General features: G+C 39.7%; 1 protein-coding gene across 1 annotated transcript; it reads right to left on the reverse strand.

Moving 5' to 3' along the window:
• Positions 1 to 3,798, reverse strand: LOC137200191 (phospholipase A and acyltransferase 4-like). The gene is made up of 4 exons (XM_067614836.1): positions 3,665 to 3,798; positions 2,598 to 2,706; positions 2,127 to 2,401; positions 1 to 466 (listed from the first exon to the last, which is right to left on the reverse strand). Exons 1-4 carry the CDS (start codon positions 3,677 to 3,679, stop codon positions 344 to 346), a joined length of 522 nt encoding a protein of 173 aa, XP_067470937.1. The 5' UTR covers positions 3,680 to 3,798; the 3' UTR covers positions 1 to 343.
• Positions 3,799 to 27,059: the final 23,261 nt, after the last annotated feature.

Below are 27,059 nucleotides of genomic sequence, written 5' to 3' on the forward strand. Positions count from 1 at the left end.
TGCAATAAAAATCAAAGTGTTTCTCAGGATGGTTTTCATTCATTTTTTACACAAATATACACAGTAAATATACAATAAAGGATTAATCACAAAAACCTCCAAATTAATACAGTAAACAAGAGGCAAAAATGTGATAAATGGCTCTTATAAACAAACAAAATGCTGCTTTATTTACAGCTTTATGATAAAATAAGGATTCCTCCTCTCATCACTTGATTTAAGAAAATTCATCACATTGTCTTATTACAGTTGAATCATATTATATCTTGAAAAACAAAAAATAACATTTCAACTGATTAAAACAACGGCATCAACGACCAAAGATGTTCCCGCCTCATCGCTGTCACTTATGATGTCTTCTTTTTTTGTCGTCATCTTTGAGCAAGGAGGAAAAAAGAACAGCTCCCAGCGCCGCTATGGCTACACCGGCTGTAGCGACGCCAGCGATCACAGCTGCTGTTTTAACCTGCAACAGACAAACCAGTGACGGACTCTGAGTCGACAGTGTGTCTCTGAAAACATTTAACAGGTTCTTAATTTTGGTTTTATTCACAAAAAAATCCGCAAGACCTCCGAATGGAGATGGATTTATGCAATTTGTGTAGCCAATCATACCTCAAATTTAACGTCACAGCATGTTAAAGGTAGAATTATTATTATTATTTTTATTTATCATGACATAAAGTATCTCAAGGAATTACTTCCATATTAGACGATGTTGCACCTCAAGATTTACATCCAATAGTTCAGTGCCAATACAGGAAGTAGTTTGCACTTCATGTAATGAGGCAAAAAGGAAGGATATGTGTAGCGCATGACTTCATCCTGTTACAAAACTGCAATTAATTTTCACCTTTCTGTTAACTGTAACCACAATCTTGTTTGGTGCTTTAGTTGTGTAACAGTAACCTATATAACCATAGTTCATTTGGTATTGTAATTTATTTATCATTGGATTTTCTTATATTTACGAGAAAGCAAATAAGAGTATTACTTCCAAATATTGATCCATTGCTTTAAGGGAGACCTGATATTCAACTGCTGCGACCACAGATTGTTAAAATGCACATACAGCAGCAAAACAAAACCCAATAAAGAACTTATTTACATACAGTTAAAAAGCTGACAAAGAAATCCAGCTATTGTCAAAATTACATCCTCTGATTCAGCAGCAAGGCTGTAAAATGGCTGTTTTTGCATTTTGGATAATTATGTATAGAAATACAACACAGTGAAGGTGACAGATGTGCCAAGTGGGTTGATTAAACAAGCCTTTTTGAAACTTTGCAAATCAGGTTAATCATTGTTTGAAATACAGGCAATCACAATTTATTCAGCGCCACGTGTGCTTCTTATCAATTGTTATAGATGGTGTTAGATCTGTGTGTTGTTACAATGAATAAGACGCTTATATGATCAACTCATCCAGTGCAGGTGCAGGAAAACAACAGGCTGTGTATCACTTTGATAAAGGGATTTTCCCACTGAAACATCCATAAAACATGTTACAACTATATCTGCTAGGTTTCGTAATGATTAGTGGGCATGGCTGAGTGAGTTTTTAACAGAAAATGATTTAAAAGTTTAGAGGAACTCGACCTATATTGGTAAAAAAGCCAAGCAGTGACCACAGGTGTCACTGAATTCATCAGGACTGAAATGTTTAGGATTATAACTTTAAGAAAAATGATTTTTGAGCAAATATATTATTGCAAATTTATTCACATTTCCATGCTACTGTTTGTCGTACACAGGGCCAGACTTTACATGTTAAAGGGGACATATCCTGGTTTCTGTGCTTTGTTTGGACTTCACATAAATAGATTTATATGAGAAGTTTCCGTGTCAAGTAAAGAACGAGATAAAGTAGTGAAATCCTGCTACAGTTTGATAACGTAACCTCCAGAGGGAGCTGAAGTCTGCTGAGGGAGAACTTCTGGAAACTGGCCAATCAGAACAGAGTGGGCTCATTGTGAGGCGGGTCTTAAAGAGACAGGCCTGTTTCAGACAGAAGCTGAACTGAGGGGCTGCATAAAGAGCCAGCATATGATAAATAAAGAGTTTTTTAATAAAAACTGTAAATCATACCCAAGAATATAAACATACACCTGGAAATGGATACCTACCTGACGAGACTCTGGCTTGCCGTATCGTAGGTTTGTGACGAAATGTTCACAGTTGTCAGTGAACAGACAGTAGGGCATCTGTCGACCCACCAACCTACACGCCTCCCTCACGATGACGTGGCGTTCACGAGCCTCGTACTCATCATCCAGGAGGTTGTTGACATTGTAACTGTCGGAGCCGACCAATTCCCATATCTTCTGACGTTTCACCTCTGCTACGCCGCTGTCCAGGAACCTCATCAGGGTACCGAAAGACTCTGAATCGTTATCTGCGTCTGTGTGGAAATGAGAGACAGTACAGTCATGAATTTATATTTTAAACTGGCTCTAAAAAAAAAGTTGGTACAGGACCAGGTGCAAGTAGCAGTGTGAGGTTTTTCTTTTGTGTGTGATGATTTCTAACCATCACCTGCTCTCCAAAATAAAAAATAAGTTCAAGTTCAAATGTTGTAAATACAAAAGTTCACTTACTTAGAGGCATTAAATGAACAACTTCATTTCCTCCGATGTAGACAGCCCAGTGCTTGAATGTCCCACGGTCAATTTCGATCAGGTCGCCTGGCTTTGCAGGATTGTCAAACTGAAATGACGAGAAAAACAGTAAAAAAGAGACAATAAAAATAAGAACTTGATGGTCATCAGTGTAAATAGACAGTAAAGCTGACTAGGGCAAAAATAATAATCTGTCTAATGGTGAAAATTAACTGTCAATAATGACTTTTTTATTTATCTCCACTTTACACAATCGACTGTTGGTCCTGCTCGACGTCATACTCAAACAATAAATCTATCAGGACGTGAATCATAAAACAAGCAGGGTAAAGGAACGCTGCAGGTAGGTGCACTGACACAATCCCAACATGTGGAGTTCTGTATTACACAGCAGCCTTAGCATTGAAATACTATCACACTGTCAGACTCACAATTAAAAAAAGGATCAAAGTCGACACAGCGTTATCAGAGATGTCGTACATTCTTTTTCCTAGTTCCTACATTACCCACAATGCAACTCAACTTCTACAGATCAGGCTGTGTCAAGCTAATAGCAGCTAATGTAGCCTCGAGCTGCTAGCCTCCAGCAGAGATGAGGAGCGGGCTAACTCACTTCTTTCTATCACAACCCTCGATTTTTTTCATTTTTCAAACTTGTAGTCTTCAGCCCCGACTGACACTGACTCAAGTGATGTCACTTTAGGTAATTAATCAGATTTCATGCAGCTCCCTCTGCAGCCACAAAAGATATATATGCAACTTTTTCCACATATGCAGCAGCACTCCCCTTTAAACAGAGTTCCCCTTTAAAATGCTCTATTTGTGGTATCGTCACTTGATTCTGTTCATTCTTGTTGTCTTTATTCTACTATATTACTTCTATAAAGAGTCTGCAATCCATGAAATCTTTACACATCAAATCTGCAAGGAATATAAAGTAAAAGGTTGTCAAAGTAACAGTCACAAATATCTATGAGCTCAAGTTTAAAAACAGCAATCCACATTAAATCATCAGCGACAGATGAACAGAGCAGCAGGAGACTCACCAGCGTCGGGGCCATTTCTTCAGCTCTGCATCTATCAAACAGCAGCGACCGACTGCAGCCTATTTATTGCTGCTGGAATCGAAACCTAAGGGTGCTGCTTACGTTTCAGAAGAAAAAGTGGATGATAAGTCATAAACACAGACACACAAATAAAGACAGATTAGATAAAAAGCCCTTTATACCCAGGCTGTACGGCGTGAGTCAGCAAATCATTGACTATAATCAGTGGAAATGTTGTACTTGAGGAGCTGCCAGGTGGTGCAGAGTGCAGTAAAAGCTGCAAAGGCTAAGTTTCATTTCTTGTGAAGTGTAATGCTACTGTAAGGATATCTGGGTTAAAGCGTCAACAAAACTATATTAGTAATGTAGTGTGAAAACATCTGCATGCTGTACAGCAATGAGGTGAAGCTCCTCCCCATCGAGTTTAAAGATTTCAAGGTTTTCAGACCCTTCTTGCTACAGATTGTCCTGCTAGGAAGAACTACTTAATTTAATTAAAAGACACATTGAATTTTTGAAGTTTAATTGCTTATATGAAGTTTTTTTAACCAGTTTATGGTAACATACATTTTTTAGTCATCTATTTTTATGCTAGTTTGAAGAAGTCTTAGTCATTTTTGCAGTATGTAGCAAATTTCTCAGGTAATACTTTGCCTGTTTGTAGTGGATTTATTTACAGAGTGCAGTATATTGATATTGTAGGAATAATCAAATGAAAAACAGTGGCAGCGAATCTTTAAAAGCATTATCTTTTAACATAATCTGGGATTTTCCAGAATCACTATCAATATTCTGTTTGGCGAGTGGTTTGCACTTCAATGACACATGAATGAATTAATACAAAACCAGCCTAATCCACAGTTTCACCGCACACATATCAGATACTAATTGCCTTTATTGATTTGAATTCCAATAAATTAACATGTTTTTTTTTTTTGGTAACACGGTACACAGTGAATAGAAAACACACACAGTTCAAGGTAGAAGATAATCAATAGACTGTACATACAACACACATATCTCTCAGCTTATTATGGAGACAGAAACCTTCACCTTGTAGCCCTTCAGCTGATACAGAGAGTCAAAGACGGACGGGTTAGTTAATGAAACGTCCCTCTGGAGTAAATTAGTTTGTCAATGAGATGGCTCACAATGAGACACTCAAGGGCAAACAAGGCACCTCTGCTTAAACGTAGATAGAAAATCAACTTTTATTAACTTAATCAGTTAACCAGGTGAAGTGCTTCAGTTTTCACAGTGATGGATATAAAAGTGCTTTTTTTCTGTGAATGCTTATCACGGTTTAAATAGTTGATCTGATGACTGCAAGAGGATAAAACACTGATTTGGAGCTGGGTGATATATCAATATGAGAGATTCATAATATTCGTTTTCCTTCTCTTTCCTACAATTCAGTGGCACAAATATTTCATTTTCCTGTTTTAGCTGAATGAAACACGATAGAATACCTCTTCCTGTGTGGCCATCGTGTTACTAGTGATTTTCCAAATGTTAAGATAACAACTGTGCCTTCTTAACATGGCCAGCAAGCTCAACAATGTTGGTTTATGTTAATCATATGTTAGTTTTTTAGTGTTATCCCTATCTAAAGTATAATGCAAGTCTGGTGTTGTCAACATGAACCATTTGGGAGTCTTTTGGAAATTTGGAAACTTCAGTGGTTTCATAACTGACCTGTTTTGGTGCAGCTCAAACAGACTCTGATTTGGTTTGTTTAGGCTGTTGTGAAAGCTGCCAGTTGAACTGTGATATTACTATACAAGCCTGTTTCTACCAGTCTGTCATTATTTATCACATATTCTTTATTTGGATCCCTATTATCTTGCACAAAGTGGCCTCTATTCTTCCTGGAGTCCACACAATAAAACAAACCACAATTTAAAATCACATTCATCAATAAGAAAAGAAAAAGCCAAACAAGCCAAATAATGGAATAAGAAAATAAGTGAAATAAGTCTTACAGGTAAGTTGGAAACAAAAAAGTAAAAATAAGTTTCCAAAACTGCAATAACTAAAAGTTACATCTGAAATTCTGATTTTGTTTTAGTGACTTTTTTATGATCCAGTTGCAGTGTTGCAACTCATAATCTCATGCTCATAATGGATTATTTCTTTTTAAGCTCTTTTGGACACCAGAGAATAGAAACACATAAAGTGCAGTAAAACGCTGCAACTGCTGTCAGTCAACAGTATTTATTTCCTCATGTAGGTCCGTGTAACGCTGGCCAATGATGTAAGATGACAGTCATAAAAACTGTCCGATGAAAGAGTTATCTGTAAGTCCATATACAGTCATGTTTACACAACGTCATGTTTGTAAGGCAACAATGTCGTCTATGCACCTTTAAAAGTCACTTGCACAAATGTAGCAGTTACAGGTGAATTTCAGGAATATCAGCCAGAAGGAAATGGCAAAAAAAAAAAAAAAAAACTAGTTTCTTTCTTATTTGCAGGAAAGCGTCCAAACTGGGACACCTGAAGTTAAATTTCTTCTCAGTTCCTTATTAAGAGCTTAAAAACAGGAAGCCTTCAATCAGAGCAGCACAAGGATCCAACCGGCCTTTTAGCTCTGCAGGATGTTTGGAGAAATTCCCCCCACTCAGATCAATGCTGCTGTGCTTTTTATTAAATACAGCTGTAATACAGTCCTGCACCCCTGCCAAGAAACCTTTTTTTTTTCCCCTTTCTTTTCCTTTCTTTTCTCCTGTATTTTCTCTTCACTGTTCTGCTCTCCTCTGGTTGTCTTCACCTCATTGACAGCGGACAGAAGCCAGAGGAGGGATTTGACACCAAACATTCATCTCTCTTCCTGTCTGTCAGCGCTGCTTTTTTACCGCAGCACCTGTTGAACCGCCTGCCTTATATGCCGTCACCTGCCCGCTGCTTCACCCAGACACTCGATATCATACGCTGTGGTGTGTTTTTATTGTATGCGCTCTATTTCTTCTTTTTCATTTCTTCCTCTCTCTCTCTCTCTCTCTCTTCCTCACTCCATTACTTTCTTTCAGGAAATAACAGTAAAAATATTCCACTTGAGTAGAAGTATTGCACTTGAGACTGTTCCTTTAGGCTCTACAGAAATGGATGAATAAGACATTTGGATTTAAAGGACAGGTTCGCAATTTTTCAAGTCTGTCTTAAAACAACAGTCAGGTGCTCAAATGAACACATTTTGCTTGCTAGAATTAATCATTCTTCCTGTTAATACTACTTTAGAACAAAAATTTGGCACTAAAAATACAGAAATACAGAAAAGATATCAACTTGATGTGACTAATTTGGATGCTGAAGCCTCATATTAGCTTCAAATAAACTTAAAAATATATTTTTGCACAGAAGGAGGACTGTGGATTTTGTCTCCCATCACTTACATTAAGAGCATGTTATGAAGGAATCTCTTAATGGTCAGCATGAACAGGAGGAATGATTACATTCACTAGTAAATCACTAGTAATGCAACTAACTACCAAGTGTAATCAATACAAAATAGTGTCATTTATTATTTTCATCTTGCTGTGTATCTACAGTGCAGAATTTTCCCTCTCTCGTTTACTTTTTTGTCTCCTGATCACGTCTCTCCATACCTGCTTCACATCTTCTTCCTCTCTCTCTCTCTCTTAGTTGCTTCTCTCACTACCTCCCTCTCCACCCTTTTCCCTCTCGTTTATCTCTCTCATCCTTTTACTCTTCCCACTCTCTCATGGCCACCCTCCCTCTCACCTTTCTACTTCTGACCTCTGATCTTTCACATTAGAAAGTATAACATATATGTGTGTGTGTGTATGCTGCTTTTAATCAGAGCCTGGGGCAGAAAGTAGAGCTCTCATCCCTACTGGGTTTTAACGTCTACCCCCTCACATTCCTCCTAATCCCCCTTCTTGTGGGCGCAGTCTACCTCTCCTCGTGTAGCTGACAAGCAAGCGGTAAAACCCTCGGTGAGCTTCGACCGGCAGACTTTCACTTTTCCCACCTTTTCCTCCAGCAGTCGAGCCTCCTCCTCCCACTTACTGAAGGTTCAGGCAGGCAGGGCAGTGTCAGATGTCGGTCTTTGATATGCTAATACCTTCCTCTTTTTCATGTCTTTTTAAAGCATTGACTGGTAGCTGTGCGAGCGCAGCATGATACTCAGCCTGTTACAGTGAAAGAAGGAGGAGATATTGTGAAAGCGTCCTGCTTAGTCAGTGATTTGCACTCTTTTTCCTCGCGGCGTCTTAAAAAAAAAAAGAAACCACTTCAATCAGCTGAGAACAATGCATGTTCAGGAATTTGTCATAGTGACAGGGGAGTGGCAACCGGCTGACAGAGGACAATCACTCTGCACTCTGGACAAAGTTTACCCTTTATGTAAAGGTTCAAGTACACACAAAAGTGTGTGGCTTTTTTTCCTAACTGTGTAAATAAAGACACAATAAGACCCATGAATGACTGGAGGTCACACACAGGACTGAGAACAAACAACGTATCACACAATGAAGCGTTCAGGTAAGAAGACATGCTGTATAAAGGCCTTCAAAGGAGCTTAAAATGGCTTCATTAAGGGTTAATACATTATGATTATTATAAGTCTGTATTAAACAAGGACAATGCATAAAAAACATTAATCTCAAAACAAGAGATATTTATGCCAAATTTAGCTATTAGCTGATTTCCATCTGCAGTCCCTGGGCAGATACACAGAACAATTACCAGATCATAAAAACATTCATTTACATAATTTCGTAATGGTCTATAGATCAGTAATAAGCCATTAATAAGGACACCCCCCACCCTCACCCGCCACCCACCACTCAGGTATCAGAGGAATGAAACACAAACACACAGATGATCATTTTCCTTTTATTATTATTATTGGGAAATTTATTTGTAATGCACACTTTTATTATTGCTGTAAATTCACTCACTGCTACTGTTTAAAAAAATTAAATGAAAGAATGAAAGGTGCAAAATGACCTGTTTAGTATTTGAAACACAAAGTTCAGGACTTGCATCTGTTGGTCTTGACTCAGGACTTACGACTTACTTGTGACTCGCAGAACAATGACTCACCTCTGCTTGTTAATGATTTGTAAAGCATGAATAAATAAAATTGTTTGCATTAAGAAAGCCATGTGTTCAAATGTAGACATCAATCAGCGTGCCCTCTTACAAAGTGGTACAAACATTTTGAAACATACAAGACAAACCTCATTTCTGGGTTTGATAAAAAAAAAGATTGGAGAAAAGACCCTTCAGACTCCGGGGAAATTAAATGGTGGTTATAATATTTTTTTACAAATATTTCAGATTAACGTTAACTCGGCCTAGACGAATTACACCAGACGAAGCCCAGATGAAGCTGCCCCCCTGTACCCGTATTGAACCACAGGCAGACCGTAAATCATGCCGGCTGTTTGGCAGAAGTCGTGGATCATCGTACAATGGTTAATTAAAGCCAGATCAATCTTGATGCCACCAGTTCTTTTTTTTAATGCTGCATCTCCAGAATGCAGTCCCACGGTACCTTCAGCCGAGCAAGGAGGAGGAGGAGGTTGGAGGAGGAGGAGGAGGAGGAGGAGGGAAGATGACGAGGCCCGTGATGTTTGCTCAGGGTTAGAAAAGAGGCTGCCACTCATATTTGTACAGAGGACAAAGCCTCGCAGGCACTCTGGCACCATATGAAAGACGTGTTTTCACAGAGCATACAGCAAATACAACTGTTCACTTTTTTCTTTTTTTTCTTTTTTTTTTTTTGCTCTTTTCCAAAAGCCATTGCCACATTTCAGGAAAATTAGTTTTGTGCCAGTTGCCATGGCGACTGGTCAGCGCGGTAGACAGAGGATAGTTGGGGGCGGCTGGAGGCAGAGTTCACATCTGAGTTCCTTATAACTGTATTGGTGGCATACTGTGCATAATTACACTGAAAGGCAGTTTAGATACTAAAAGAAGAACAATGGTACAAGCGGATTAAAAGGAGGAGAGTAGTTTTAAATGGTGAGAAAAAACAGCAGGAGTTTGTGCACTTAAAGCCAAAACACCAGAATTGTAAAACTGTAGCTGAGTTTTAACCAGCTGGAGCTCCCTGCTCCAATTTATTCTGTCTCTGTCTGGTACGATAGAACAGATATTTATTACTGTGGTTGGTTTAATGTAAAACAAACAAACAAAATGTGTGCAAAACTGCTAATATGATGGTTTTCTCTATTTTGAACTCTCTGGTTCTCCGTCGCCTCAATGAGCAGCTTTCTTCAAGACAGTTTTCAGTCGGTCAGCTGTGCAAATTTGTGTCATCAAGGTCATCAAATTTGATCTGAATTTACCTCTCTGTCCTCTGATCAAAACAATTCCATTGTAATGAATTGATTTTAGTCCTAAATTTCACTATTATAAATACCGGTGTTGTCACGTGTGTGACCCGAATGCAGACACTGAGGCAGGATAGGCTGATGAAAAGGAACTTAACTGAATAAATGAACCAATCAACAGATTTATATTCAGGCACAAGAAGGCAGTCTAAACAAGAAAACGAGTCCAGAGGGGCAACGCAGGCAGGCAGGTCATTAACATGCAGCAGGTCTAAACACAGGTGGTGGAAAACATGCAGAAAAACAGGAATACGGCAGCAGGTTCAGGTGGCTGGATGGTAATGGTGCAGTCAGAGATGAGACACATTTGCTTCCATCGCACATAGAGGCAGGTTTGTTTTGAATTATTATCTCAAGCATTTCCATAATACTGTATATGCAAATAATCTGTACACTGTATGGTCATTAAATTATACATCGAGCCATACTGGTACTTTCAACCTCTGCAGAACAAAAAGGGAGCAGGTTGTTTTTTTTGTCTCCTCTTACAGATGGGATAAACAGGCTGCAGTAGTGATATTGAGCTCATATGGTGCAAAGTGGGACCTCACCAACTGTAACAACAATAGCTTCGTATCTGTGCAAAACTGGATCAGTTCATCCATTCCTCTGGATCTTTTCGGTGCCAAGGATTTTCATGAGAAGAGACGTGAAGAGAAAGGAGCAGAGAGAAAATATGCCAGCTACTGTAGAGTTGTCATCCCTAAAAACTCAGATGACATGCCAATGAGTTCTCTGCAGCTCCGGCCAGTGAAGCTCAGAGCTAGCTGGCAGCATGGGATGATGGGTGATGTGAAAAGAGTTCTGGGTCCCCTGTGCAGACTTCCTGCTCTGGGCCAATCAACCAAGACAACTCGTAACACACTGTACCCGACAACTCCAGGAACTGATCTGACCCTGAATGTGGCTCTGACCTCCCCGTGGCCTCAGTCAATGAAATGGTCTGTATGAATTTTTTTCTCTGTCTGTGCATGTGTGTCCAGATTCATTTCACATTTTGTGCCAATACACGTGCTTGTGCTCATGTGTAAGGCTTTTTTTTCCTACTCTGTATCTGTTTGCATCTCTGTGTATTTTTTAATCATTTATTCCCCTGGTTGTGTGCGCATGCTGCCTGTAGATGGGGGTGTGTATTCTTGTGTGTGTGTGTGTGTGTGTGTCCGTAGAGGTTTAGTCATCTAAGTACTGTGACATCAAGCTAAAAAAAAAGTGGGGGAGGGGGAAGTTATAAGCTGCTGGAAGGCATCTTTCTGTATCTGTGTTTTATTCATTTTATTCCCAGTATTCCACAATAGTCCTAAACTGTGATTTCTTTCTTGTTGGGTTTATTAGTATGCAACTGTGTGTATAGTCGTGTCAATCCTGCTGCGTTCTTTTTTATATCTGTGTGTGTTTTGTTAAATTGAATCAGTGGTTTGTGGTTGTGTATCTCAGGCTTGATGGATATAATTGTGTTAATATGCAATATGCATTTTAGGACTCAAGTATGAAATAGTTTTTTTTAGTAGGATATCAAGTTACTGTTGATTTGAACAGCTGATATAGTTTTTCTCCTGTGTATGTCTCTCTGTCTGTTTCATTATGTATCTAGGTATGTGTTTATGCGTGCGGATGTGTATGAGCCGTGACTGGATGCGCTTCTGTGCTGGAAGAAAAGACGCGGAGGAAACAAACTCTTCAGAGTTCAGTGAAGTGTGAGAATCAGAGCAGGCAGAAGGTGGATGATGAAGATTCACAGAGAGAAGAAACTGCCTTCTGCTCGCCCTCTGTGGTCTCCTCTGAGATCTCATCCATGTGACAGAAAGAAATGGTGGATATTTTAACCAGCCGGCAACAGTTGAAAGGTGCCCAACTGCCGGTGACTCATTCAAAACATACTGCTATTACGCGTCTGTGGGGATTTAAATTATTCCCATGTGAACAGAGAAGAAGCAGTGAAAAGACTTTTGCAACTTTAAAACAGTAAAAGTAATAATCCAAGACAGTTTTATATAAATAGAGGTCCATTCTGCTACCAGTGATTCAACCTGCAGCCACTTCATGAAAGCTTTAACTTTTTCTGATCTTAATACGCAGTGTCTGGTAGCTCTTTCCCTGGAAAAACCCTTTGTTGCTCGGAAATGAAGCACTTAACGTTTCTGGTTTGCTTGCACTAAAGAGAAGAAGACCTTAGCATGAGAAGTGATGGCAACCGAGTGTAACAGGCAAAGAAAAGAGAATCACCCGCAGAAAGTTAAAGGAATTGTTTTACATTTTGGGTAAAAATTTAGAACAATTTGCTAGATTCACACCACTCACATATTTATCTGTTGAATATGAAGCTGGAGATGGTTATCTTGGCCATAGCATAAATACCACAAACAAAGGGATACAGCTTTGAAAATATTAACGTTAAAGCATAAATCTAACCCTTGTGTTGTTGGTCCAAGTAAGCTACAAAATTCTACTGTCATTAAATATCTGGCCTTATGTTAGAAAGAAATAACAGTCTGATGTTTTTTCTTATAGGGGCTTTCTACTGTAGCCACCCTGCAATATTTGCAGGTACATCCATACAGACTTCTTTAGCTGAGACCTGTAAGCCTTTAGCATGATTTCACAGCATTGATTTATCATGACTCCATATGCATAGCCATAAAATGCATATTAAGGAGCTTTTTAAAGGTGTCTCATTCTCTCACATACAGTATAAGTTAGCTACAGCTAATAACATATCCTTGGTCACCGGCTAAACATTACAGGCCTCCTTTTGTCAACTTCTACCTGAGATCAAACACCTATTGTTATAAAAAAATACTATGATTTTCAAGAGGATTACCTACTGTCATCACTGTAAACTGCAGACATATGAGCTGTGCTAGAATGGAAAGCTTGAAAGCCATAGCAACAGTAACTGAGGAGGCAAAGCATAGCAAATGGGCCATAGTTTCATGTAAATATAGTGAAATGTTTCTAGTTGTCAGGAACAATCCTTCAGGTGGTAAGTATTCAACTGTAGACAGTTTTGTATAGATTTTATACAGATTTTAGTCTTTAAAGTGACATATCATGCACATTTACAGGTCTATATTTATACTCTGGGGTTCTACTGGAATATTTTTGCATGATTTATAGTTCAAAAAACTCCTTATTTATCTTATAATGGTCCTTTAGGGGCTGCCGGAAGCTTCCTCCTGCTCAGGAGGCTACATAAACAAACAATAGTAGTCAGATTTCACTTCTTTTTCTCGTTCTATACATAGACTTCTCAAATACATCCGTACATGTTTGAGCCAAAATCCAATCCGAAATATGCGTGTGGACCACGTGAACAACCTTAGCAGCAAAGACTTCCTCATGGACAACTGTTTGTGGGCGTGCAAACAATCTGATGTCATCACTAGGAGGAAGTAGAGGTAACTTTGCAAACTAAGCATTCAGAGCAGGCTGAAGCCCTGGCTTCTGACTTTCAGGGAGCATTTTTACATACGTTCACATCAAGTTTTGGCAATTTTACCATGTATAACATTCACATCCAACATTACGGCAGAAATTCACAAAAAAACATGATATGTCCCCTTTAACTAGGCTACAGATTCACTTCCTTTTATACTTTATTAATACATTTTTGGTATAGACTTGCAAATAGCATTTGTGTTACAAGTTGTATTTATGACTGGGAAACTTTTCTAAAAGCTCCGATATATCCGATGTGGCACTTAATAATATGGAAGTGCTGGAGAACCAAGCAAACATGGACACCTCACGTCAGCAAAAGACTGTCGATCAATGTAATTAACCCAAATTTTATGGATATAAAGTAATTTTGTCAATGCGCAGTATTTGCAACCCTCATACAACCTACTCAGTTATCATACAACCTTCCTGCAAGTCCTTAAAATGGGAATCTTTCCGATCCTTCCCATCCATCCATGTGGCTTTAAAGCAGAGGGTATGCTGCCTGGGATTCTTTTTACTTCGTTGTTCATTACATAATTCATTTTATATCCTTTCCAAACATGCTGATGAGTTCTTAGACAGCAGGTATGGAGCGTTCCCATTTTTCTGGAAACGGAATTACATCATCATCTCTTAATCATAAAGCTTTACAGAGGTGGAGTTATTGAGTAAACAACGCATATCTTAACTAGATTACAGTTTGAAGTTGCCAGTGAGTGATTCTACAATACATCACCGGCTGCTTCTGCACCGCCGCTAATGGAAACTGTTCCCATGTTTTCACCAACCTCTGCACAGATGAGGTAAGAGTGCTGGATAGTTTTATCAAGATAACAGTTCTGATGTGGCTCTGAGTCAGCCTATCTACTGTATATTCATTACCAGTCGTATAAATGACTTGATGATAAGCCGGTGTTCACCCGCAGGGGACTGCACAGAGCGCTATTGTTTGGCAGACCTGTTTTCTGACACAGCAGCTCTGTGTGAAAGTGTTTGACAGGACAAGCCCTTGCACCTTTGTCTGAGAATCGTCAGCTGACTTTGGCTGAGCACTGCCGGATTGACACATCCTGACGTTGTTTGCACAAGGCCTGGCCATGGATGATTGATTACCCCTTATCTCCCCTGGCGAATCAGAGTCTTAATTGAGCACAGTTTGGTTACGGATCCCTTTCTCTGTCCATGAAAGGCTTGGCTTTGCTCTGGTTTCTCCCTCGCGATGAATGGCTGCATTCTGGGCTAGACCATGCTGTGGGCGGGCCTTTGTTTCGCTGACTGATGGCTTTGGGTTGTTGAACAGCTTCCAGGAGATCGTTACTGACTTGATCTGACAGTGCTAGTGACTGCCAGGGCCCGGTGGGCTCCGTTGCCAGCACAGACAGCTGCAGAGAGCAGGGGGCATCGTCCAAGCACACTGACCCCACTTGTATGACTGAGATCACCCACTGCAGCAACTTTGGTTTCACAGCCCACATTTCTTCCTGCAGCAGATGTGCCCTCGAGCAAGGCATTTAATCCTTAATCACTCTGGTGGAACTCCTCCGTGGTCAACTCAACTCACAACCGCAGCCCACAAATCTTGGTCTGGCAAGGCTCAACAGGCATGTGGTTGGGTTAGGGATGCTGTCAGTGGGCAACGTGCCTAATTGATTTTCAGTGTATTGGATCAACCTTTTACCAGCCAGCACAGTATTCTCCTATGAACTCTTCCTGCACCTGATTGGCCGACTGCTCACTGTGCAGCTCAGCATCATATTTTTAACCTGTGGTTGTCCTGGAAATGTCAGTGAACGGAATAAATCTGAAGCAAGAATTAGGGCATGAATGCTGAATTGTGCTTAACTTTAGATCAACCCTGCAGAAAATATGTTTATACAACTAATTTGTTTTGCTCATGTTTTTGTAATTGCTATCTGGATTATGTTCCCTGGTGAGGTATTCTTCTAGTGTGGGAAACATGGAGGTGGTAATGGTGGATCGTAGACGTACAAAGCACAGGACTGTGACACCGGAGGCTGGGGTTCACATCCTGAATTGCACATAAAAAAGTGCTTTGTGAAATGTTTGGAAAAGACGATGGTTTTAGTTAAATGTTAATAAAATAAGCACATCCTGTCTCATGCTTTAAGTCGCCGTTGACTTTTTTAGTATTAAACCAGCACCAAGGTGTTTTCTCTAACCGTAACCAAGTGCTGTGAACACTTAAACATATGTGGATACCTAAACATATACCTAACGATTCAAAATGTAATCATGCTTTAGTTGCTCCAAGTGGATTTTGTGCTGCAAGAGCTTAGATTGTAGGGGAAACAAATGTTGTCAGTGAACATTTTGCCATTAAAAACAACAGTATCATTCAACACATGTTTATGTTCAAGTGACAAAACCCTCGAACAGCCATCGTAATTATGACTCCCATCCATCAGGAGCCAAGAATGAAGTAGTATGACGTCCTAGAGCAACACTGACAATCAACGTTGTTTTTTTGACCATAACTTTGATAACTGTACCCAAATCATGAACTCTCCTCTAACCCTAACCCCTAACCCCTAACCCCTAACCCTAACCCAAGCCCTAACCCTAACCCTAACCCCTAACCCCTAACCCCAACCCTAAACCCTAACCCTAACCCTAAACCCTAACGCCTAACCCTAACCCAAGCCCTAACCCTAACCCTAACCCTAACCCTAACCCCTAACGGACAAGAAATGTATTTTGCTGTTGAATTCGGGGGACTTGTTGGTTCATTAACAATATCTATTCATAATGTTGATAAAGAAAATGGAATCTGGGCGTTATGTGTCTTATAAAAACATATTTACTGTTGCAAATAAGTGGTATATAAATGTAATTTCTGGGCAACAGATTTCCTTTTGATCTATACTACACTATAATAACCTAATAGTTGTTCATTGAGTTGAGAATTGAGAATGAGCAAGTCTACACCCAGTTCAAATTCGTAAATATAAAAGATCATTGTTTTTGGTTATGACAGATTTCCAAAACTAATGATTCAAAACTTTTTTTACGTTAAAAATGAAAATAATGATCCCAAAAAATACAGCACTAACAATGAAAACTTCTGAGATTCAGGATGCCTAAAGGTTATTTGACGGCGTGAATAACTGTATGAATAAGAAGTGAAACAAAGAGTGAAAAAGTAAAAAGTATACTTTCTGGATTAATAAAAGCTAGATATGTCCATTTTATTGAGAGGGAGTAAAGGCTAACAGAGAGTGTGTGGTGCTGGTACTTGTTGTGGTTTGGTGTTGGGATGATTTAGGCAGAGAGGAGGTGACCAAACTGGCTGTAACTGCACTTTTTAATTGCCCACATCTCCAAGCATGCTGGAGTGTTTGTGTTTTGTTTTTGTTTGTTTTTGTTTTTTTAATTTGCACTGCACAATAAAGCTCTGCTCAGAGTTAATCTATGAAAAACAAGAGCTACGCTTTCAAGTGAGGGTCAACAATAAGTGTGCGATGAAGGTCACAAACTTGGCTCATACACAGGTTTTGTTTTTTACTAAAAGGACTACAGGAACTCTGACTATCTTCTCTCTTTATTTCCCTTTCATAGACTTAAATGGTCGGCCTCCAAACATTTTCTACAGAGCACAGAGAGCAGCTATTTTACTTCTGCTCTGACTGTAATTAATGATTCGCTGGTCTCATTTGGGAAACAAATCTAATTACTCACTCCTATAGTTTATACTTTTTCAAATAGCTGAAAAATTAAGGTTAACATGTCATGCTCAGCGAACTGTATAAAGCTGTTTTTTTTTGCTATTTTCTGTGGCTGTTATCAAACATGTACACCAGCGAGAGCCAACAACGCCTTGACAGGCTGACAAAATCATTCAAATTTGGATGGATTCAGATTGGCTTGAGGATGCAGGAGAAGGGACCAGCATCTGCAAAACGAAATCTCCGCTTCACTCTCTACTGCACTTGCCTCTGGAAGTGAGGAGAGACGAAAGCCAGATTGGTCCTGCTGCACCGACCTCGCCTGAACTCCCCACATCACAGGAACTGATTCCTTTTAATGCCTCTTTGCCTAGCAGGCACTTTCCTGAAAAAAAAAAAAGCCCAGAACGGCAAACATTCTCAACACATTTTTCCATTTGTACAGCTGGGTGTTTAATGAGGCGGTGTAGGTTAAGATTCAGGTTAAGTGCCGAATGTATTACAGCAGCGGGGGCCCACTGGAGACCTGAACCGATGACCTTCTGTTCATTAGCCACTTTCTCCTCCTGCTAATGGATACAGTAGATGTGGCTGAGATTCTGCTGCAGCTTCATATCTTGGAGATTGTGATTTAACTAGTTTTCCTGTACCTGTACCTGTTTGTACAATACATTTGATTTGACTTATAATCAAACACCTATTCCTAGTGAGAGGCAAAATAAAAACCCAGCTTAAAGGAGACAAGAAGTCAGACTGAGAGGAATTCACAGACTGGCAGAGTGCTATGGTCCTGTTGGCGTTTTCTCTTTCATAAGCTTTTAGGTGGCTGTGACAGAAAGCAGACACGTCACTGAGAGCCAGCATCCCTGCTGCGGCACCATGAGAAAAAAAAAACAAAACCTTTTGATATTTAAACGTACATACTCCGTCTGTTTTACAGTGATGCTTGCTTCATCTATCACCTGAAGAATAAGGAGTTCAAAGCACACAATCTTTACACACGACCAAAAATATGTATCTTATCATCTGTTTATAAACGAGTCCTAAAAAACTTAATAAATGAAAAAAATCTGCCTTGGCAGGCAGAATATTTCAACCCGCTTCCAATTGAAATTCCCTTGTTTAAAAAGCTTTCCAGAAATGAGTGTGTCTCTTAAAACAAGAAAGAATGTGGCAGGTTGCAGCACAAAAGGATGACAACAAAAGGCAATAAAATACTTCATGTGGTCCCCAACTGAACAAATATAGAAGACTATTTGTGGGCAAAACTCTGTTAATCCTGTCCATTTTGAATAAAGAAAGATCTGGGAAGGAAATAACATTGTGTGGGTTCTTTTTCATCTTCATCTTAATTGCAACTTAGAAGATGTACATATGCCTCTTGTTGCCAGGTTGCTGCACCAGAATTAAGAAAACATGAACTCTAAACAGAAATAATCTTACTGCACTGGCTATTTTTTCCCTCATTCACTAATTTTTTCACTTATTTTACAGGCAGGTCCCTTAGTTGTATACTAGTTTCCTGGAAATTTTGCATGTATGTAATGGTTAACTTTAGGACATTTTGCAAAAAGGATGGTGCATTTTGGTACAAATTATAAGAAAAACATAAAAAAAAGTGTTGAGTTGGTCGGTAAGTGTCTGCTCATTATTTTTGGGTTCATACATAGTTGTTAATTTGCAAAAATTCTTAATAATAAATAATTCTTCACAAACTTTTAAGACAGAAAAACCATAAAACATTATAATGGGTGAGCGTCTATCAATAACTTTATTTTATGGATACCTTACTTCCTTAATAATTTCCAGGACATTTTTTCCTAATTTCATTTCTTTGAAATGTTATGTAATTTGGTAGAGTAGTATATAAGGAAATACACTCATTATGGAGTTTTTAAGAAATAATCTAATATGCTAATATGCTAATATGCTATGTGGTTTGACACACAGTCAGTTAAATCATTGTTAAGAGTCTAATTTATTACGAATTAAAAAGAAAATAACAACAATGAATCCAATTAAAAATACCTTAACATGTTCATTTTTTCCCCATAATTTTGACCAAATTACATCACCCTTTCTGTAAAACGTCTTTAAAATGAACTGTTAAATGCCTGCAAATTACTCCGAAAATTTCAAGGAAAGTGGTATAAAATTAAAGGCCCTGTTAAATAAAGCGTTACCAGGAGATTTTCCGAAGTACATGGCAATGATGGAAAACCAGACAAAGAGCATGTGATCAAGTTTGTGACCAAACTTTATTGTGTCTGACAGAAGAGAACACTGCTGTATAAGTATTCTCCAGGGCCAGATAACAAATGAGGTGTCTGTCTGTGTGTTAATTTCAAACATGGCAACCAAATGTAGATCCTGAGGTCCAGTTTAAGTCCCATCCTGCCTGTTTCCCCCACCTCCCCATTTCCCACTGCTGCACCGAGCACCTGTCTCGCTATAATCACAACAGCGCACGAGAAGCCCCTCGTCTCAGGATCATTAATTCACCGTGACTACGTACAGAACAGTTGTGCGTGTTAGTGTAAACATTACGTTTGGCCGGCAGCCATACCATCCTGCCATCCAACAGCTGAGGCCGAACAGAGGCTGAGCTGAGGCAGATCCCAGAGGGGAGATCTCCTCAGATAGAAGCCATCTACAGTATCTGAATCAATCACAGCTCCTGTCCTGGATCAGACTGACCTCCTATTTCTCAAGCATATTCGTAAATCCCATCTTCTAATGTGCAAGGACACTGTTTGCTTACTAACCACCCCTCATAGCTAGAATACCATCACACGGATTTGTGACGGGCTGCTGGCGGAGGATGTGGAGCTCTGAAATGTTTATTCGATAAATGCTGCAAATGGGGCATTAATCGCCTTATCAAACACATTTGCCTGACTCAAATGATAAAAACAAGATTTTTAAGGGTGAGTTAGACTGTGTGTTTATTTTTGGGGGAAGTGAACGGTTGAACTTTTAAAATTCTTGTCTTTACTTTGCTGTCCAGTCATATCCTTGCTATTCTCAGGCTGGAACCCCTCAGCTACTAAACTCACTGTTAAAGGACTCAAATTCTTTAATAAAGGAATTAGTGAGTGAAGTTGAATGTAGTGAGCAGCAGCTTCATTTAAATTAGCAGATTCACCTTTACCCTGACTTAAATTTATCTACACCAGTGGAGACATGGGTTGTATACTTTATTCAGGAGGCCGGTCTTCCAATTTGACAGCATGACTTCTTGATTTAATGTTCAGATTTTGTAATACTTTCCCTCAGAACCCTGCACTCAGATATATTGTAGCTTGTGCAGATTTCCTTTGCTCCAGTTGAAACCCTTCTCCTTGCATTCAGGCTGCTTCTGTGCACTCACAAAACAGTTTTTTGCACAATAGCCCTCTCAAAATTCCCCCGATCAATAAAATGCCAGGTATGGTGTTGACCAATGAAATGATCACTGCCACCTTGCGGGTACGTTCACTTTACGTGCTCTCAAATTGAGCGACCATGCGCTATGGGAACAAAATCCCACACATATTAGATCAAAAACATCATTAATACACAAATCTGTATGACAATTCAATTATAAAAATTTGTCACACATACACTGCACACCTGTATTTCAACTTTTTTTATTGTGTGTTGCAGTTCTTTTAAAGGATTCTGGTGCACAATCAGCAGTGTATCTGTGCTCATTGCAGGAAGATATCATTAACTTACTGCGTGTAACAGAAAACACAACAACTTCTAGGACTGTGGAGACTCTGGATCAAAAGTGGTTTCACGACCTATGCCCTATTTAAAAGCCTCTGTGTTTTCCCCGTGCAGATCTGCAAAGACTGAAAACAACAACCCTCACTCGTTTGATTGAAGAGGTCTATCTGCACTGATCGGATTTAGTAAACTGTACCCATGTGGCACTCCATGCAGTTTTAAACAAACCATCAGAATTATTTACTGCGGCTATCCAACGGAGAGCACATACTGTACTGTTCATCTCCTACACTGGCTTTGTCCCCATCACACAGGAAAAGAGATAAAAACTAAGAACGTGTCCTCACCGCCCCCCCCCCTGTGCTGGACTGTGTAGATAATAAAGATTTAATAGGTGAAATAGGGGAGGGAGAGGGGGGGGGGGGTAGCTGTGTGGCAGTGGCGGCCATACATCTCCTTCTCTGCCTCAGTCCAAACAAAGCTCTCTGGGTACAGAGCGCTCAGGACTGTCTCCAGGAATAGCCCGATTCTGGCACCGCTCAAGGCCTTATAAAGCCAGGTACAGAGTCCGGATGCCAGGGATCGAGCTGTCTCTGAGCTCGGACGCCAGAGAGGAGCTGAGATACTGCAGGGTTTCTTTAGTCTTTACAGCCAAGCCATGTTTCTCTACCACTACCCTCTCACACTCTGACAGGAAGCTCTGTGATAGATCAGGGCTCATCCGTGACTTTTCACACAAAGACACAGTAGTGGATGTCCTTGGGTGCACTGTAGAGCTCTTTATGAGAAAACTACAGTATTTTATACAGAACGATTTATAAATAAACGCAAGTAATTACTGCTGACTATTTGGAGCTAAATGTCCTATTCTTTCTTGCCTAGATTTGGTAATAAAGAAGTATGGTGACCAGCTTCCTCTGGATGACATGCTTACAATGCTGGACTTTTGATTACTCACTTCCTCTACATGGAGAAGGTTTTCCAGTCTTATAGACAATTTAGCCAAGTTTCATTGAACTTCTTTGGCAGCTGCATACAGGTGAGTTAAAAAGAGAGATCTGCACACTGCTAGATATGACCAAGAGACCAGGATTATGCCCCTATAGACCCACCACCAACCACCCTTTATGTACTTAGTATGCACCCTACACACACTACAGCAGACACATGGCAGTTTCATTATAAGCCCAGAAATCCAGACCAATGTGCATAAATTCTGACCCCGAGTTAAAGGTAGAGTCAGTCATTCTGGATAAAGATTGTTGATATTTGAACTAAACACCAAGACAAATACACCCCTCCCTTTGTGCTCCTTCAGAAGCTCCGCCCCCCAAATTTCATAGACGCACATTGCCCAGGCAGTGACATAAAGAGAAATACGGCAGAATCCACAGCAATGCGTCAGCTGTAGAGTCACTTCTGTTCCTCTCACACATTATCACGAGCAGGAAAAAAAATTTGTCTCATGAGCACAACAGTTCATCCGCACTCTCCGCCTGTCTGCGGCCTCCCCACCTCTCACTCCTGACCTGCGTTCAATGTCTCTGTCCACAGAAGCAGCCGTCTGGCAGCTGCAGCTCCCGGGGAGCTGAGAGGACAAACTGCCTTCACCAGGCTGACTGACAGCAGGAAATTTACTGAACCAAAATAGTTTGCATGTCGGCTCCACAGACGGTGAAGCCCCTAGCAGATAGCATTTATATCATTTTCATAAAGATCAAACCACACAGTGAACCCTTGGGCCCTGTATGATTGCATTTGCATTTGTCATGTTTGTTCACTAATTTATTCAGCTTTTCCTTTAATTCGTCGCCCATCAGTGTGTTCCTAATCAGGCCTGTTGGACATATTTACCATTACATGAAATTTACAATTACAATTTCTGTATTTGTTATTATTAATTTAATGACAGTTGTGTGTTTAGCGCAGTTTATCTTTATGCATGATGCTCCAAAAGTATAGAAGCACTGGGGAGACACTGAATCCTTTCATTTTATTTATTTTTCTTGGCTTCAAAATAGTGAAATGTAATGATACTGAGAGTAGAAATGGTTTGTAAACCGAGAATGGGTGTGTTTAATGTCAGAGTAACTCTGGGCAGACAGTCGGTTATAGTGGAAAATCATGTGACGTGGTTTCAGAAACAAGGCCTGTAACCACTGCAACATCTCTGGCCAGCAGCCACAGTAGCTACATTTGTTTTTACTACAGATTGAGTGGAACCTTTTTTTTTTTTTTAATCACTGCCTAAAGCCCCATCTTTCCGGTTTTGATGTCAACAAAACAGTTTTCTCCCAGAGTAAACTTTGTTATCTATGTGAGAACGTTCTCCCTCATTTCCTGACTTCCGGCTTCCCACAACGGCTCTCCTTACCTGCAGCCGGAACAGGAGGCAGATTTAGACACAAGGTCGGAGTGACCTCAGCGGTGTGATAGTGAGAAAAACAGACAGTGTGTTTGAGGTGATCTCTAATGATGTGGGAGCAGGGTGCTTAGGACTGCTGGGTTTCCTGCTCAACAGATTCTGTATCTCCATGTCTCCCACTCGCTGGCTGGGTGTAAATCAACCTCTGAAGGTCTCTACATGTCTTTGACTTTTGTCTGACTCCTGCTACACTTTCGGACAAAAATGTGTCCACTTTTGATCCAGGGCTGGCCTGTTTTAACATGACAACGCCCCTGTGCACAAAGCCAGGTCCATAAAGAAATAGTTTCCTCAGTTTGGTGTGGAAGAACTTGACTGTCTGAACTTGAAGATCCTTGACCTCAACCTCATCCAATACCTTTTGGGGATGAACTGTAACACCAACTGTGAGCCAGGCCTTATCACCCAACATCGGTGTTGGACATCACTGGTGCTCTTGTTGCTGAATGGGAGCAGTCAGGTTCCAAAATGTTGTGGAAAGCCTTCAGAGGAGTGGTGGTGGCTCTTATAGCAGCAGATAAATGCCCATAAACATCAACAATCACATATGGCTATAACATTTGGGTGTATACATACTTTTTTCCCATGCAGTGTACCTTCCATTTTTTCATTATTTATACTGCAAGTAGTGAAATCAAAGTCAATTTTGCACATGATAGACAATAAACTTCTGATTATAACTAATTTAAATGAAATAACATAATGCAACATTACAGTACATTTGACAAAAGCTTTTGTGAAAATCACATGTAAAAACCTTTTAACCTGAAAGACACTAACTTCTAAAACATACAACCAATAGCCAACATAAAATATCTTACTGTACACATTAATAATTGGATTATAATCAGATAAATGACGATGCAACCAGTGTCAGGCTGATTGTAAGAAATTGCCTTAAAGCTGGAAGTCAAAATGTTTTCTAGGTAATAAATTGTTCATTTCCATCTATGTGATAAACACTCAAACAGGCTAATTTACTGTAGCCTCTCCGTCTTCTTTTGTTTAGAAGTGTTGATTGCTTTGTCCTGCTTCATAACGCCAATAAATTCTGTTCAAAACACTGGAGGCACATCATGTTTATATTTTCACACGTTAAAGCCAAACATGAGCTCACAGTAGTATCACACTTTACTCAACACCTTACTCTAGTAATATCAACACATTTTACATTGGCTGCTCCAGATAAACAGCAATTTGGTCGGACCGTGTATTAGAGACTCATGGGAGAATAACTCAAATGTCAGTCACCAGGGCTAACGTTAAGCTAGCTGATGATGGTCAGTAAATACCTTCAAACTGTAGGCTGGACGCTTGTTCAACCACAATATCTCGTTTTCTATATCTACACGTCTTAGATGCAGAAAGTGTGGTGTGGGTGTAGAGGGTTTGTAGCTGTCCACTGGTACCTTTTATGGAGCTCAGCTGAGCAATGAAAGTTATGTAACAAAATTGCTTTTGCTGTTAAAGTCCCCTCCACTAAAAAAATGTGTTTTCTCCTCGTTCTTTCAGTTTGACGTTTGAGCTTCACTGTGCAGAATGATGTATGTGCAGAGTTTGTTTTCACATCCATCTGCTGGAAATGGAAAGTTGACACGAGTACCTACGAGCATGATTTGTGACATCACAATCACAATCGAGGGCCAGTATGCAACTTACACAAGTATGATGTGGAAACTTGAAGCCGTCAACACTGAGAATAGACTTTACAGTGAAGTAGGAGACATCTTGTGTCCATCAGTTAAACTTTTGGAATTAAAAATATTTGCATATTCATACTTCTGGAATTTTTAATGAGGGGGAAGCAGTAGACAGAACAAGGTAATGTTTTGTGGAAAAAACTTGTCTGACATAATTCATTATTCCAATCCTATCCTAAAACATATTTTGAGGAGATCTTTAAGTAATCAAAGAAATAGTAAGACTTACTTTTTCAATGTGTCAAAGTGAAATTGGCATAAATTCAGCTTCTGACATCACGCTGTTCACATGAGGAAATAACATTTGAAAGCTGAAATGGTAGAGTTGCTTTTTAAAAAACTGCACAGATTCAGGGAGTTGTTACAGACAGTTTAACAGTCTTGTGGACTTCCTCAACATGTCAAGAAATGTAATTTCTGGCCACATTTCAACATCTGCAGACCACCGACTCCATGTTATATCATAATACGGATTATTGTCGATCCCGATGGCCTTCACTTTTTTAAAATAATCATTTTTTTCCCCTCCTGTGTGTTCACAGCTCTTGCCATTCATGGCAGCTGTAGGAGGTTTGTTTTGCCACTCAGTATTGGGTTGAGGCGGTTATAGCATGTGAAAAAGTGACAATACCTACCTTCAATTATCTTAATTATACATAAGTGCCTGTAACTGCATACTGTGATCTTTAAAATCTACCTCAGTCTCTGGGGTTGATCAGTTAAATAAACTAGAAGCCAGCTATAACTACACTACAGGTTTCAGGGGCTAATGGAAACTTAATTAGCACCGTATAGCTTATGAACACTGGCTGCTGCTGTACCAGATGTAAAACTTGTGAAAACAAATCAGTTTATCATCGCACGCTGGGTTACAGTGAGTGCAGTCGAGGCTTATAAGTGAACACAGTCGTGAATATGAGACCAGAAAGCAAGAGGGCAAGAGGAGGGAGTGGAGGCGAGTGATTCATCTGTGTCTGACAGACTGTAATTACTGCATTGTCACAGACAGAAATAGGGTATATGGATGCTGTTTAAATGGCCTTTTAATAGCACAGAGGGGTACTTAGTGATTTCTAATCATTCGTGGCGGCAGCGGGTGTAATTCTGTTTCTTAATCTGATCTCATTAGCGGGTCTCGTCTGTAGCGGTGATTTATATTGATCGTCAGACTCTCAGCTCAAATGCTGGAAGTTAATTAAGCGATAAACGAGGAAACAAATTAGTGAGTTCTAATGTTGGTGTTGTTGCGTGGGGAACTCCTGTCGGGGGTGTGAGGACACAAATACAAACAAAGTCAGAGAGTCACGCTGTAAACTGCAGGAAGCTCATGTGGCTCTTACAAACATTTATCTGTGGCTGTATATTTGTATTTTCTAAACTTTATAATCATTGATTGCAATTTTGTAAAGGTAAATAATGAAAGTACCTTGATATATGAAATGTGGTAAAAATGTCCTGATGTGATGGTAAAAAAGTCCAGTTTAATAGCAGTGATATGCCCAATATGACTGTAAAAATGTCCGCTTAAAATGTCCCAAAGTGTCGGTAAAAATGTCTGGTTTAACGGCAGTAATATGCCTGAAGTGATGGTAAAAATGTCCGGTTAAAATGTCCCACCCTGTCAGTAAAAATGGCAGTAAAATGCCTGATGTGCCATCCACCCAAACCTCCTCCTAATAAGCCAAAATCACCTTATAAAAGAAAAGAAAGTCACACTATATTGACGTTATCTGAAATGCGTCACTTCCGCTGTCACTCAATAGTAACAATAAGTCACTTTTGGCGACTGAATTAACAACCTATATGGCATGAAATGACACGTGAAAATCAAAAAATGCATAGTGATAACACGTGAAATGACTTAAGAAATAGACATGTTATTTCATACGCCATCTGGTAAGACCAGACTGGTCTGTTCCGTAGCCTTTGTTGCTAAGGTTGTTTGGTTTGTTCGTGTTGATCGGATTTGGGATCAAACATGTACGGATGCATTTGAGAAGTTTTCACTGTGAGTAAAGAACAAGAAAAAGAAGTGAATTCCTACTACTACTGTGTTTTTATGTAGCCTCCAGAGTA

The sequence above is a fragment of the Thunnus thynnus genome, chromosome 16 (genome assembly GCF_963924715.1).
Source record: "Thunnus thynnus chromosome 16, fThuThy2.1, whole genome shotgun sequence".
NCBI classification, from domain to species: domain Eukaryota; kingdom Metazoa; phylum Chordata; class Actinopteri; order Scombriformes; family Scombridae; genus Thunnus; species Thunnus thynnus.

Coding starts and splice junctions, on each gene's coding strand:
- LOC137200191 (XM_067614836.1), bottom strand. Junction 2,402..2,597: donor TGTTCATTTAATGCCTCTAA/GTAAGTGAACTT, acceptor ATTTCCACACAG/ACGCAGATAACGATTCAGAG. Junction 467..2,126: donor GCAAGCCAGAGTCTCGTCAG/GTAGGTATCCAT, acceptor TGTCTGTTGCAG/GTTAAAACAGCAGCTGTGAT.